The sequence below is a fragment of the Notothenia coriiceps genome, unplaced genomic scaffold, assembly GCF_000735185.1.
Source record: "Notothenia coriiceps isolate Sejong01 unplaced genomic scaffold, NC01 NC01_scaffold00037282, whole genome shotgun sequence".
NCBI lineage: Eukaryota > Metazoa > Chordata > Actinopteri > Perciformes > Nototheniidae > Notothenia > Notothenia coriiceps.
In genome coordinates this window covers 132249-145109 of record NW_011369983.1, presented here as the reverse complement: position 1 = coordinate 145109, position 12861 = coordinate 132249, and the positions used below count along the sequence as shown (strand labels likewise).

General features: G+C 43.5%; 1 protein-coding gene across 1 annotated transcript in view; it reads right to left on the bottom strand.

The window, feature by feature from the left end:
- LOC104967433 (voltage-dependent T-type calcium channel subunit alpha-1G) overlaps window positions 1–9691 on the bottom strand; it is a gene marked incomplete at its 3' end in the record, with an annotated part of 13602 nt that extends 3911 nt beyond the window's left edge. The window contains exons 1-5 of the mRNA XM_010796878.1: window positions 9677–9691; window positions 9224–9496; window positions 2608–2691; window positions 2151–2284; window positions 1676–1773 (exon numbers count right to left, since the gene is read on the bottom strand). Coding sequence (XP_010795180.1) covers window positions 1676–1773; window positions 2151–2284; window positions 2608–2691; window positions 9224–9496; window positions 9677–9691 — 604 coding nt within the window. The remainder of the gene's footprint in view (window positions 1–1675; window positions 1774–2150; window positions 2285–2607; window positions 2692–9223; window positions 9497–9676) is intronic.
- Window positions 9692–12861: the final 3170 nt, after the last annotated feature.

Here is a 12861-nt window from a genome sequence, read left to right as displayed (position 1 = left end):
GCAGTCTCTCTTGGGGGTCTCCCGCGAAAATCTGGGGGAGTTGGCAAGTATGGGGTTGCACGTCGCGGGTGCCGGGCGGCAGGGGTCTTGAAAATCAGGACCCGGTGCAGGACCTCTGGTGTAGAGGACATATTCTGACCGATATTCAGACCAAATATACTCGGCAAGATTTTGAGTTTTTGTTAGTGTAACCACGTTACGTACGTGGCTTGTGTGATCATTTCCATGTGTGTGATTATTCGTATGATTTTGTAATGGCTTTGTCGAGTCACTTTGCGGACTATGGGCAGGGGGAAAGCGCGTTTATAAATACATGTGTTACTTGAGCCTTACTTATATCGGGTCGGTCTAGGAAGAGGACAAAGATAAGAACCAATTTGTATTTCTGCTGCGGAAACCTTTCTGTGCAGGTTATGGCGATTCTCTGCGTCTGGTTGACCTCTCTCCGTCCTTCTGGGTCTTTACTAATAGAAAAACCAGATATCTGCACACTCTGTGTTGACAGGCTTAGCATGGGACGGCTTGCGAAAAGTCATTCGTGTAACGGCAGGTTTCGCGAGATAACTGCCCCGGAAAAATCTGATGTATTTCTTCCCTGCCTCTGGCAGCAATGTGTACTGACAAGAGGTTGCGTGTCCCAGTTGGATGGTTTATTAGCTTGTCCTGCATTTCACACTGGAGCATGTTGAGGGATAGTGGACGTTCTGTTCACGAGACTTCTCCTTAAGTGCATAGTGTTGGGACGTTTGCATTCAGCAGTGTGCGAGGAACTCATTCGATGCTTGGCGCTCCCTTTTTTTCCATAAGCCAGGCCTGAGGAAGTGTGAGAAACACAACGGTGGAATCACCTGGATGCTACTCGAGGGATGTTAGACTTAACCGTGGGTGTCATCGTGAAGTTGGCGGTCTACTGAACATGTTTCTACTTTTTAATGCTTGCTTTTTTATTCTATTTTGAAGATGTTAGAATTCTAGTTATTGGTTATTTCTACTCCTTGAATTTCTAACTTATGTGCAATTTACGTTGTTTTGTTTTGTTCGTGTTTGGATGCTGCTTTGCAACGCAAGCATGTGTCCCAACACAACTCTCTCTCTCTTTCTCTCCAGATTGGAGCATCGGCTACACATGTTTTTGTTTATACCCTTTTTAAAACCTTTTCTTTAAAATATTAAGCTTTTTCTGCATTTTTGTAGCTAAAAGCAGCTACCATTCAGCTAATAACATATTCAGCTTTTTCTGCATTTTCAGCTAAATTCAGCCATAAATGTTCACATTTTACAGCATTCGCACGCATTTTCTGCAGGAAATGCATTTTCTAGTTAATTATATGAACCTGCAAAGTAACTTAAGCTGTCAGATGAATGCAGTGGAGAAACAACATTTTCAAAAGTATAAAGTAGCATGAAATGGAAATACTCAAGTAAAGTACCTCTACATTTTACTTAAGTAGCCTACAGTACTTGAGTAAATGAACTTGAACAGCTAGAACAGTCTACTCAGACTACTTCACAAAACATCACTTTACTGTATTTCGGCATTTGACCAGGGAAAGACATCACTTATACCATATTAGCGATTACAAGTTTAACATCACAACATGGCTTTAAAATGAATATATTGCCCAGCCCTGCTTTGATTGCAGTGTGTGTTGGAGGAATAAGGAGGCAAACTCACTGGGAACTCTGTTGATGGCTCGTAGTGGGCGGAGCACCCGGACGGTCCTAATGGCTGACAGGCTGACGTTGTGTCCATCAAGCGAGTACTCCAGCATTCTGCACAGAGGGAAAGCCACCGCTGTGTCAATGGCATCGTGATCAGCCTGACCTTGGCCAACTCAATTCTCTACAGGGAATCCAGCAGTGCACTGTATCTGGGATACATAGCCTTTTAACTACCAATCACTGAGGTCTCTGTCTCTCAGGACCCAATGATGCCATTGTCATTCTGCAGAGCTGTCGCGCACACACATAAACTTCCACTGGTTCCTCTAAGCACGCGCACACACACGCTTGACATTTAACTGGCATTAAACAAGTGTCTAAGCTTTACACAAAACACACACATACACACACGATTTTGGCTCATATTTAATGTCAAATGCGCGCGTGTAGGTGTGCACGTGTTTGTGTGCGTCTGTCCAATAACTCACCCCACCACAACAATGAAGAAGTCCAATCGGTTCCACGTGTCACTGAGATAGCCGCTCTGACCTATGATCCCCAGAGCCACCATCTTCATCACCATCTCCCCGGCAAAAAACACAAAGATGCCATCATCCAGAGCCTGCAAACGCACACACACACACACACACACACACACACACACACACACACACACACACACACACACACACACAACCACACAGAGGATTAGTGTAAACTGATTAAGAGGGAGAAAAAAATTAAAGCAAAAACTTTCCAGACCCCTGATAATAAAGTCTCAGAGCTGAACATAATTAGTTTGTAATTTCAGTGTGTGTGTGTGTGTGTGTGTGTGTGTGTGTGTGTGTGTGTGTGTGTGTGTGTGTGTGTGTGTGTGTGTGTGTGTGTGTGTGTGTGTGTGTGTGTGTGTGTGTGTGTGTGTGTGTGTGTGTGTGTGTGTTTTACCTGCAGCAGGAAGGGTGTGCGGTCACAGGGCTGGAACATCCCGAGAGTCACGCAGTTCAGGAGGATGGCCAAAATGCTCACACGCTCGAACCATGTGACATGAGGTTAAGTGTAAACACCACAACAGAGTTTGAACATTGATTACAATTAGTTACCCTCAACAGAAAGCCAACAGGATGTTTCCATTGGATCAAATTTACAATTATTGAGGCAGAAAATGAACTGAAACAACACTACCCAGACTTCTGAAGTGTTAATGCAATCAAAAGAAGTAGAAAGCTAACATGTAGCTATAAACAAACTACACCATGGTTGCATAACTTTAACGTCACCACAAATAAGTAGATTCGTTTTTGAGGATGGCATGAGGGTGTAAAATGTCCCAGACAACTTCTGAAATCTCCAGTCTTTAGTTTTTTTACACTTATTAGCAACCGCCTTTTTAGAGACACATATAACCTTTAACACTCACAAGTGGGGTATTTCATTTTATGTCATACGAAAAAAAGGGGACAAACACTTAAGCTAGTGTTAGCGGAGACAGTAATTCAGGCAACACGAGGGATGGAACTGATATCCTGGTTTAAGACTCCTTCCTGCAATATTCTTTAGGTATTAGCTGCTGGGTCAATGTTTTAGTTTAAAGAGGGTTGAGATTCGATTAATGGAATTAAAGATGGGCAAAAACGTAAAGGAAAATAACATGAAGGGTTGAAGCAAGTTTTTGTACCAACGCAAACTGCCAAAACAGCGTCAGTGCTAGGTTTTACAACACTCTAAACTCTACCTGAGTGAAAAATATCATCCATCTAAGATATTAATAAGCACTGCACAACCATGGACTGTATATATAAATTGTAAAACGTGTTACTCTGAATTCCCCCTTTGAGATCTGGCGACTGATAAGACCATAGAATATTATTCACATCATTTTCATTCTCATCAAGCCACGCAGTGACCCTTTGTGCTCTATGTGGAATCATCTGCATTCATTATGTTTCTCCGTTCATTTATTCAGCTGTTTCCTTTGCTTTGACACCCAGCTGTATCTATGGTCTGTAACCCAGAGGAGGCACTAAAGAAAAAAACTGGCACATTAAACTCGAGCCATGTCGCCTTGCAAACAAAAAGATGCAAGACCGATGTTACAAAATATATTAAAGCACAACTGTTATGTGCACAACTTTGCACTCAACAGCTTGCAAAATCAAATGTGCAAGCACAGAACTGAAAGGGGTAATCTCAAAAAGCACTTTTTTTAAGGGTGGGAAATTGCTAATATAAGCTAAAATGTATCAACTTGAATTTACAGACGCTGACAGGACATGTTGACATGTTTAATATTCACAACTAGAAAAGAAAGAGAGCTACCAGGAAACACATTTGAAGTCAGATTAAGTGTAAACTTGCATATATGGCGGGTGTTTGTGCATCTTGCTGTCAAACACTCAAGTAGGAGCACGGCTCAGAAGTGGTAAGCAGAGGGGTTTAAAGAGGAAAATAGTCTAAAGTGGAAAGTTGAAGGAATGATTGTGTTGCCTTCATGCGAACACAGCCACACACACTTAAAAACTGCTGAATGGATGACAGGAACGTATTTAAGAGCCAAGGACGCGCTCATAATAAAGCCTGCAAGCATGCACATGGACACATACACATAGGAAAAACACGCGCTCATACATAGAGTCCCTTCCCCGGACGCTTTGCTCTCGAGAGGGCGGAAAAATTAATGAGAGTACAATCCTTTATCACCCTTGAGACATAGATAGAGAGAGAGGGGGAGAGAGGGAGAGAGAGGGTAATCCAGTGTCCTCCCTTCGCTCACGTTGCCATGGGAACCCCCATTTCACCGTGGGAACTGACTTCTGAGTTTCACAATCCGCTTGCATCCTGTCTGGACTGGAACACAACATAATTAATACGCTCTCAAAACACACACGCACGCACGCAAAAACGAAAATGATGTCCTTTAGCGCAGCTCCATCCTTTCCTCACTGCTGAGGAGGCTCGTTTTAATCATGTTCCATCTTTATAAGTTGCCCTGAGTGTCCATAAAACACACGCTCTCACACACACACAGAGTGAAAACAAGGCGCAGGGCAGGGTCAAGGTGTGAGTGATGGATGCAAGGGGAGTTTTTCCACAGTTGGCCCATCATTCAACATCAGTGATGAAACGCGGAGGGAATGTCCTCTCCGCTGTCCCTCTGTGTCAGTCTCTTCATTGCTCTTCCTTTATCTACTCTCACACTCAACCTTTCCCTCCATCATTTCTCATTTTTCTCTACAGCCCTTTCCCCCTCTCTTTGGCCCAATTATTTTTCTCTTTGCTCTGCTCCTTCTGCCCTCTGTCTATCCCTCTTCCTTCATATACTGTGGTATAATTTCCCATCTTCGTTCGGTATTATTTTATCTTTTTGCCTCCCATGCACACTTCCTTTTCTCTATGAACCGCCAGCCCTCCCCGTTCTTTTTTCTACATATCTTCACATATGCCTGCCCTTGGGAAGAGCTTATAGTCTCTCTGTTAGAAACCTGAGTCTCAGCCAACAGATAAACTACAACTACACTTAATAATTAACATCGTCAGAGAGATGGAGAGGCATTAGAACGGACAGGGTGAGAAATAGATATGTAGATACAGTAAGGGAGAAGTAGAGGGGAGAGAAAGAGAGGGCAAAAAACAAGGGAAATTAGAGATGAGACGAAGAAAAATGGCTTCATGCCTGAGTAAAAAAAAGGCTCAGTGCACTGAAAGAGGTTAAGACTCTGACCATTAGAGCTTAAAGTGTAAACAATTGAAAATGTTACATGGCCTCGATGCTTTATCCTGTCTCCCTAATTGTCTCATCTTCTTGTTCTTCCTCCCTCGCCAAGATATACCACCTCCTCCCTTTCTCTCGCGCTCTCCCCCTCTTGTACTCCCCTCGAGTGCCAACACAGGTAATAAAGGTCAGGCAGACATTATAAATCAAATCAGATAACATCACCCTGATCTTTCTGGCATCATCCTCCACCCTTGGCTGGGTATACATGCTAAGGCCAGCGTGAGGGAACATTTTCATCTGCAATGTTCATTATCTTAAAAGGATCATCCATAGGGACACACAGGCCATCTGGATACACGCACAATATACGGCCATGTTTTTCAGCTTGAGGAGGTTTTACAACGTCGTACCACTGCCTCGCAAGGCACACTTTATTAAACAATAGACGCTGTCATCTTTATAGCTCTATGTATCAAGTTCAAACCATTAAGAATAACTTCAGCATGGCTCCTTTTTATTTGTCATTTTACCAGTCCTTGAATTTATTAGTAAAACCTCTCCAGTCGCCATTTTTGAATGGACCAAAACTTATTTATTAAAGGCTTACTTACATTTACTCACTGCAAACCCTAATTGATTGTTGTCAAATGTGAATGATTTACTTACATTTATCATTGCACAACAGCTGGATTATTACAAACAAAGACACCTGTGGCTCCTTATTGACTTCCTAACTCAAAGACGTTGCATAACTAACTAAAATACACCATCTTAGAGTAAGAAAGTCAGCTCGTACTGACATATTCCAAAGAATATTGAATAGATTACCGTACAATCTATTCATTGTACCCATCATAATAACTTTGGTGATCCTCTGACTTTTTCTCTCTCGCACCACAACAAAGTGCATAATGGGAATTGTTGTTCAGCAGGGACCCATTGGAGAAAAGCAACGTTTTCTTAGACAATTCATGGTAACACAGGGCGAGAAATGTATACACACATTTTTTAGGTTAAGTATTCCTTAGAAAGCTACCTTAGAAGACAAATGCATTCAAACTGGGTGAGAAGAATCCACTCCAGGCAAATAATGTTTTAATATAACTGATTTAATAAAGTTACAACCCTTTAAAGTCTGGCCAAACTATGAAGTGGTATTGAACTTAAAAGCGTGTGGTTTGGATGGAAATCCTCACATGTGAGCGACTCTTTATGAATGAGCAACCTGCTCACGACTTCCCCCATGCGCCCGCTGCTTAGGCCCCCGCTTGCACTCTGATATCCACACACACAGACTTGATTAAACGTAACCCAGTTAGACTCAAAGTCTGTCGTATGTGTGTGTGCGTGTGTGTGTGTGTGTGTGTGTGTGTGTGTGTGTGTGTGTGTGTGTGTGTGTGTGTGTGTGTGTGTGTGTGTGAAATGAAGGTGGTCCAAGCCAAGTTACTGTCAGGTTGTCAAGTCCTCTGACTCCACCCCCTTACAATGTGACAGCTAGTAACCATGGAAACACTTGCACAAATCATGCTAATTGGCTGAAATGCCTCTGATAGATCACCCGACTTTGAGTACCTCCTCCTATCCATTGTTTTCTCCCTATCAACCCCCCCTTCACACACGCGCGCACACACACACACACACACACACACACACACACACACACACACACACACACACACACACACACACACACACACACACACACACACACTCAACCCAATTAAGAATCAGTTTAGGAAAAGGAAAAGAGGAAGATAAATAGGAGGGCAGATAGTGAGTAAAGAGGGATGAGAGAAAGAAGAAACCAGATGTGCAGAAGAAGAAAGGTGGAGAGAGGTACTTGTATAGGAGTGACAGATACAGCTTTTCTCATCTTTAAACAAAAGGAAACGCTCTGAATGTTTCATGCACTGCTGAATAAGTTATGTCCTGTGTGTGTGAGTGTGTGAGTGTGTGTTTTTGTATGTGTGTGTGTCGGCTTGCCCACGCACATCCCCACGTGTGTGCGTGCTTCCATGTGTGTCATATGTTACATGGGAGAGCTTAGCACTTCACAAAGTGGGCACCTTGTTCCACTCTCTGAGTGATTCTCCTCCCGAAGAAAAAAGGAAATTACACAAATCAATGTAGCTTTGAAAGAGCATAAGAGAATGTTATATAATAGCAAAATCCAATCTTGTTTTTTTTGTTCCAAATAAATGTGTTAGATAGATGTGCTATAGGGTGGAGAGATGTACAGTATTTTGTAAACATGGCACTAAGAAGGTTTGGCTGTGTTTTCAAAAAGGGAGGAAATGGAAGGACACGAGAAGGGAAATGAATTTGTAATTTGTACTGAGTGCAAAGAAAAAAGGCAGAGAGAAAGGAGGGGTCACCTCAGGAAAAATGGGACTTACAGCTCCTAGGGACTGCCCCCCTCCCAGTGCGCTCACATTAATGTCCCTGTCGAACAACGTCCACCCACATTACTTCCCCCGCAGATCAGTCAGTTACACACAAACACACGCCACACACAAGTATAGAAACATATACGATAAACAGGACATTGGACACACGCCAGTAGCCATGCTGTATGGACATGGACTGATTGACAGACACGCAAACACACAAAAACAAACAAACGCTGCAATCAGAAGTAACCGTGCCGTCGGGGCAGAGCTACGCTGTTGCCAAGCAACCAGGTGATTCCTCTAAAGAGCCGCTCCATGGGAGATTCCCTCGTTTGTGTGAGGGCATTCACACGTGTGTGTGTGTGTGTGTGTGTGTGTGTGTGTGTGTGTGTGTGTGTGTGTGTGTGTGTGAGTGTCCACTAAGTTGTGCTGAAACAGTTAGTGTACAAGGCGCCCATGGTAACAGCCCAGCAGGGTACAGAGGAGTTTTCTTTATGGCATTTGTACTCTTTTCCTCTTGGTGTACATTTTATTTATTCAGCAATTATGAATTCATATTTTATAGAGTACACAGAGTGCTGACATTGGCAAATACGGACGTGCACACTAGACAAGCGCACAGCGACACACGCACGCAGAGGAACACACACACACTCACACACCCAGTCATAAGCAGTGGAAAATGTTCAATTTGGAGAGGCTTGACAAATCCCTGAGGTGTTGCTGACGTTTATGCATGCTTCGGAGTATTCATAGCTACTCACACACACAGCAATCCAGCGCTGATAACAGACTTACACACACTCACACCTTCACGTCATCAGCAGATGTGGATAGAAGCTGAGAAGGAGAGTGAGAGACAGGGAGGGGAATGGGAGGCGAGATGATGAAGACAGAAGCAGAGCAAGGTTTGGGAGGTGATGCGAGTTCTTACGCTGTTGTGACTCTTTCTGCTGTATTAACGGAGGCCAGTAACAATGCTACTGACAGGCGACTGTAACCCTGGAGATTCATTAGGGCTTGTTACTATGGAAACCTCCAATCAGGGACAAATGTTACCCATATTTTCCTACAGCTAATGGGTCCAAGGAAATACCTGAGGTCTTCCATCACACAGACACACACACACACACACACACACACACACACACACACACACACACACACACACACACACACACACACACACACACACACACACACACACACACACACACACACACACACACACATATACACACACTCACAGAACTGCACAATTCAGACCTTCTTCCTGTCTCTCCTGTGTTTAAAAGTAAAGTAAACATCTCAGCGCTGGGGCCTTGTAGGTACAACGGCTTTGAGAAAGGACAGAGCCGAAACACAAACAGACAATGTCTCTCTCACGTTATAAACAGAGTCTCACACTGACACACACACATGTTCGCAGTGCTTTAGGTGAAGGATATGGGTGGCAGACAGCTCGGAGGCACCAGGAGCGGGGTGGGCTGGTTTGGGTCAGAGCCAAAAGAACCACTGGTGCTAGAGTGGGGTACGGCAGCTCCTCTTTTTCCTCCTCCTCCTCCTCTTCCTCTTCTTCCTGCTCCCTCTCATCTCCCTCAACTGACACATGCACCTTCTCCCCCTCCTCCTCCTCCTCCTCATCCCCCTCCTCCTGCGTTGGTCCTCTGTGCTGCTCATGCAGGTCTGGGTCATGGGTGCCCATCATGGCCGTGCTGTGAACAGCCTGAACCTGAAAGAGGGCGTAGGGGCAACGGCAAACTGCTCAGGACACGACAACATAATTGATGCATCATGTGTGTGTGTTACCGTGTGACTGTGTGTGTGTGTGTGTTTGTGTGTGTGTGTGTTTGCTGTTTTTGCCTTGTGGCTGGCGATGCAGCTACTCAAAATAAACCCGAACTGCGCTCACTGTCAAGCCTGCCATCCTGTCCACGAGACCCTTTACCCTCTAGCGAAGCAGCAGCATAAAAAAAAAAAGATCCTTCTCTGTGTTTTCTCTGAAACAATAGGCGACCTTCATCGGAAGACTCACAGCCAGCAAGCAAACCTGTGCAGGAAACATAAATCTAGCTAAAGGTGAAAACACAATCAGTGCAAACAACAGGAGGCACTTAGTCCACTTCATTATAATACAGTTGTACAATTCATGACAACTGGCCATTACTGCTGATGCTTTTAATCCATACAAGCTTTAAGCAATCTGGACATTCAGAGAGAGAGAGAGAGAGAGAGTAGCTTAGACTGCTATTCCATATTGCAATAAACAGATTAAAGTGTTTTTTCATTTGCAATAAATTCCCACTCATGATGATTAATGTAACTTATAGCTCTTGGAAATATAATTTTTCCTTAAGCTCTAATTTAACAGAAAACCTCACGACATTGTCGAGTTACATCAGACTGTGGTTTATTTGTATAAACTCTGACTGGAATTTCTCGCAGCATGGGACTATCATGTAGGAAATGTCAAATTGTATGATAATCTCAGTTTTCATTAACAGCGTGATCACAAGAGCAGATTCACTTATTGGCTTTTCCTTTGTTTTTACTTTAATTTCTTCACATTTACTGCTGTAAAGGGCAGTATGCAGTGGAGTTTGGCAGGAAGGGAGTTGGAGCATGTGACACAGTCCACATTGTCTCGAGTGCACAGCAAACACTCTTCCCTCTGGTCCACCGTGTGCTCATCGCATTGGTTATTGATTCCCAGAGATTCCTATAAAATGTATTCCAAAGATACCAATTTCTTAGGAAGAAACTGATTATTTGGAAAACAAACATAAAGAAGGATGAGGATAATTGTGTTGGCAAATCATGTGTCTTAGCATGCATATACTAAAACATTTCCTACAGTGTGAGAGGACAAGAGGAGAGCTGGCACACAAGTTCACAGCGTGGAGAGGAGTGTTTGTGTGTGTGTGTGTGTGTGTGTGTGTGTGTGTGCGTGTGTGTGCATTTGATGAAAATAATGAGATTGAATCAGCCAGCATCTTTCTTTCTTTTGTGTTTTCAATATGGGCACACATCCTGGATTGTGTGAGGAGTCCAGGGCCGAACAGTTTAAGCTTTTTGTTGTGATTCAATAGTAGCTGATGGGCGGACATCAATCAGTCATTGAAAAAAAGAAAGGCATTCTTCTGCAAAACCTGCTGATGAATCCTTTCAAAACACTTTAAAAACTCATTATGAGCCTCCCTTGCTGACAACCAGGCCATGCATGTGGAAATTATATCATCCTACCAAATATCAGTAACCTGAACAAAATATATTTATAAGACCTCTGAAACCCATTAAGTTTTTGACCCTCATCACAAATTCATAAATTGCCTCCAATCTTAAACATGAATGCACTACGGTGGCAAGCACAATAAAAGCAAAAGAAAAAACTAATATCCAGAAATTGCAACATTTTCCTTTAACTCTAAGTGTTATAAATGTATATTCATCATCCTTCTGAAGGCCAACAAATGGCATATCAACGTCGTCTATGAGGATACAGCATTTCCAAACATCAATCTGGTTTAGAAAGCTCAAAAGAGAACCAGTGTTATTAATCCTATGATTAATTGCAGAATAATATAAATCCAAATATCTCAAAATGAGTCTTATCCTTGAAGTGATAATGTATGATGTAAATATATAGGCCGACAATAAAGTACCCTAAGGTCACTCAGAGTACCACACTTTATAACTGCCTATGGAAATATTATTTTAATTTCTTCCTTTTTTTGAGGAAGACACCGCCATTGACAGAGAAAGCGTCATCATAGGTTTTGGACATTTTCTTTTGTGCCACGGACACTCACCAAACGCAGTGCATGGGACAGGATAGCAAATGTAAAAAGTATATTATAGCAACAAAAAAAAAAAACTTTGTCTGCATTCCTTACCGGGGAGCAGCGTCCATCCACCGGTGTCATTCACTCCGGGTCCGCTGTGCGCCCTGAGCTCCCGGAGCCCTGGTGCTCCATCTGAGTGCAGCCCGCTGGTCCTCTGCCTCCTCCCCCCCCTGCCGATATCCTAACTCAGTCGGTCAGTTAGGGGGATCAAAACGAGGAAAAATAGAGAGGAATGTGGCGCAGAAGTTTTAATAACCGGGAAAAGTAAAGTTAAATATAACAAGGCGACTCCCCGTGCGTCTGCGTCCCCTCAGCCGCCGGACGCGCTCTGCGGTGTTCAGGTACCGGAGTTCAGGCGCACCGGGAGAGGCAGAGCCGCGTCAAGCCAGCCGGGGAGAGGCGGTGCGGAGATACTCGTCTCTTACCTTCAAAATAAGACAAGGTAGTCCCGGAAGCCACAATATACGGTGTAATACAGTCTTGGACGGGAAATATATACGTATAATATCGGTAGGAAAAAATACTTTAGTTTACTTTTTAGGCACGTGTGCTCGATTGCAATACAAATTTGGCACATGCAAAGCCTAACAGAAAACAAATAATGTTACGCTATTAAGTAGGCTACGACATTCTTTGGGGTTTTAGCTTGTCATTTGGTGGTAGTAAACATGGTAACTTGTAAATAATGAGAAACATTAATATACAAGAAAACACAAGAATGGCTGGCTCTAAAAAAGCATTAGCAAAGTATTTTTTTGTTCCCGTAGAAGCAATTTGTCTTTTCTAATATGTATTTTATTTTGAAAGATTTGGCTGGCGATATCTATTCTTAATACCGGATAACTTGACACTGACAGAGCAAGTCAGAGCATGTGACTGTCCCCTCTCCTCCGCCTCACAGTGCACCCCATCCCAATATCCCCCTATCTCTATCTCACCAGCCAGCGAGCCCGGACACTGTGTGTGGGTTTGGGGGGGCGGATCCTAGGGTGCTGCTGACATAAAAGAATGATGCTTCCAGTCACCCTCCACAGGGAACTCCATTCACTGAATTCAAAGGTGTGGCAGTGTTCCAACAACTTGGTGAAATCATATTTAGCTATTTCAGGTTTTAGAGAAAAATGTTTGACTCCAGAGCCTTTATGTAAGTAAAGTATAGCAACACTCCTGGGCCCTGCCGAGGTGCCCTTGAGCAAGGCACCGAACCCCCAACTGCTCCCAGGCGCCCGTGAGACTGGCAGCCTATTCACACTGG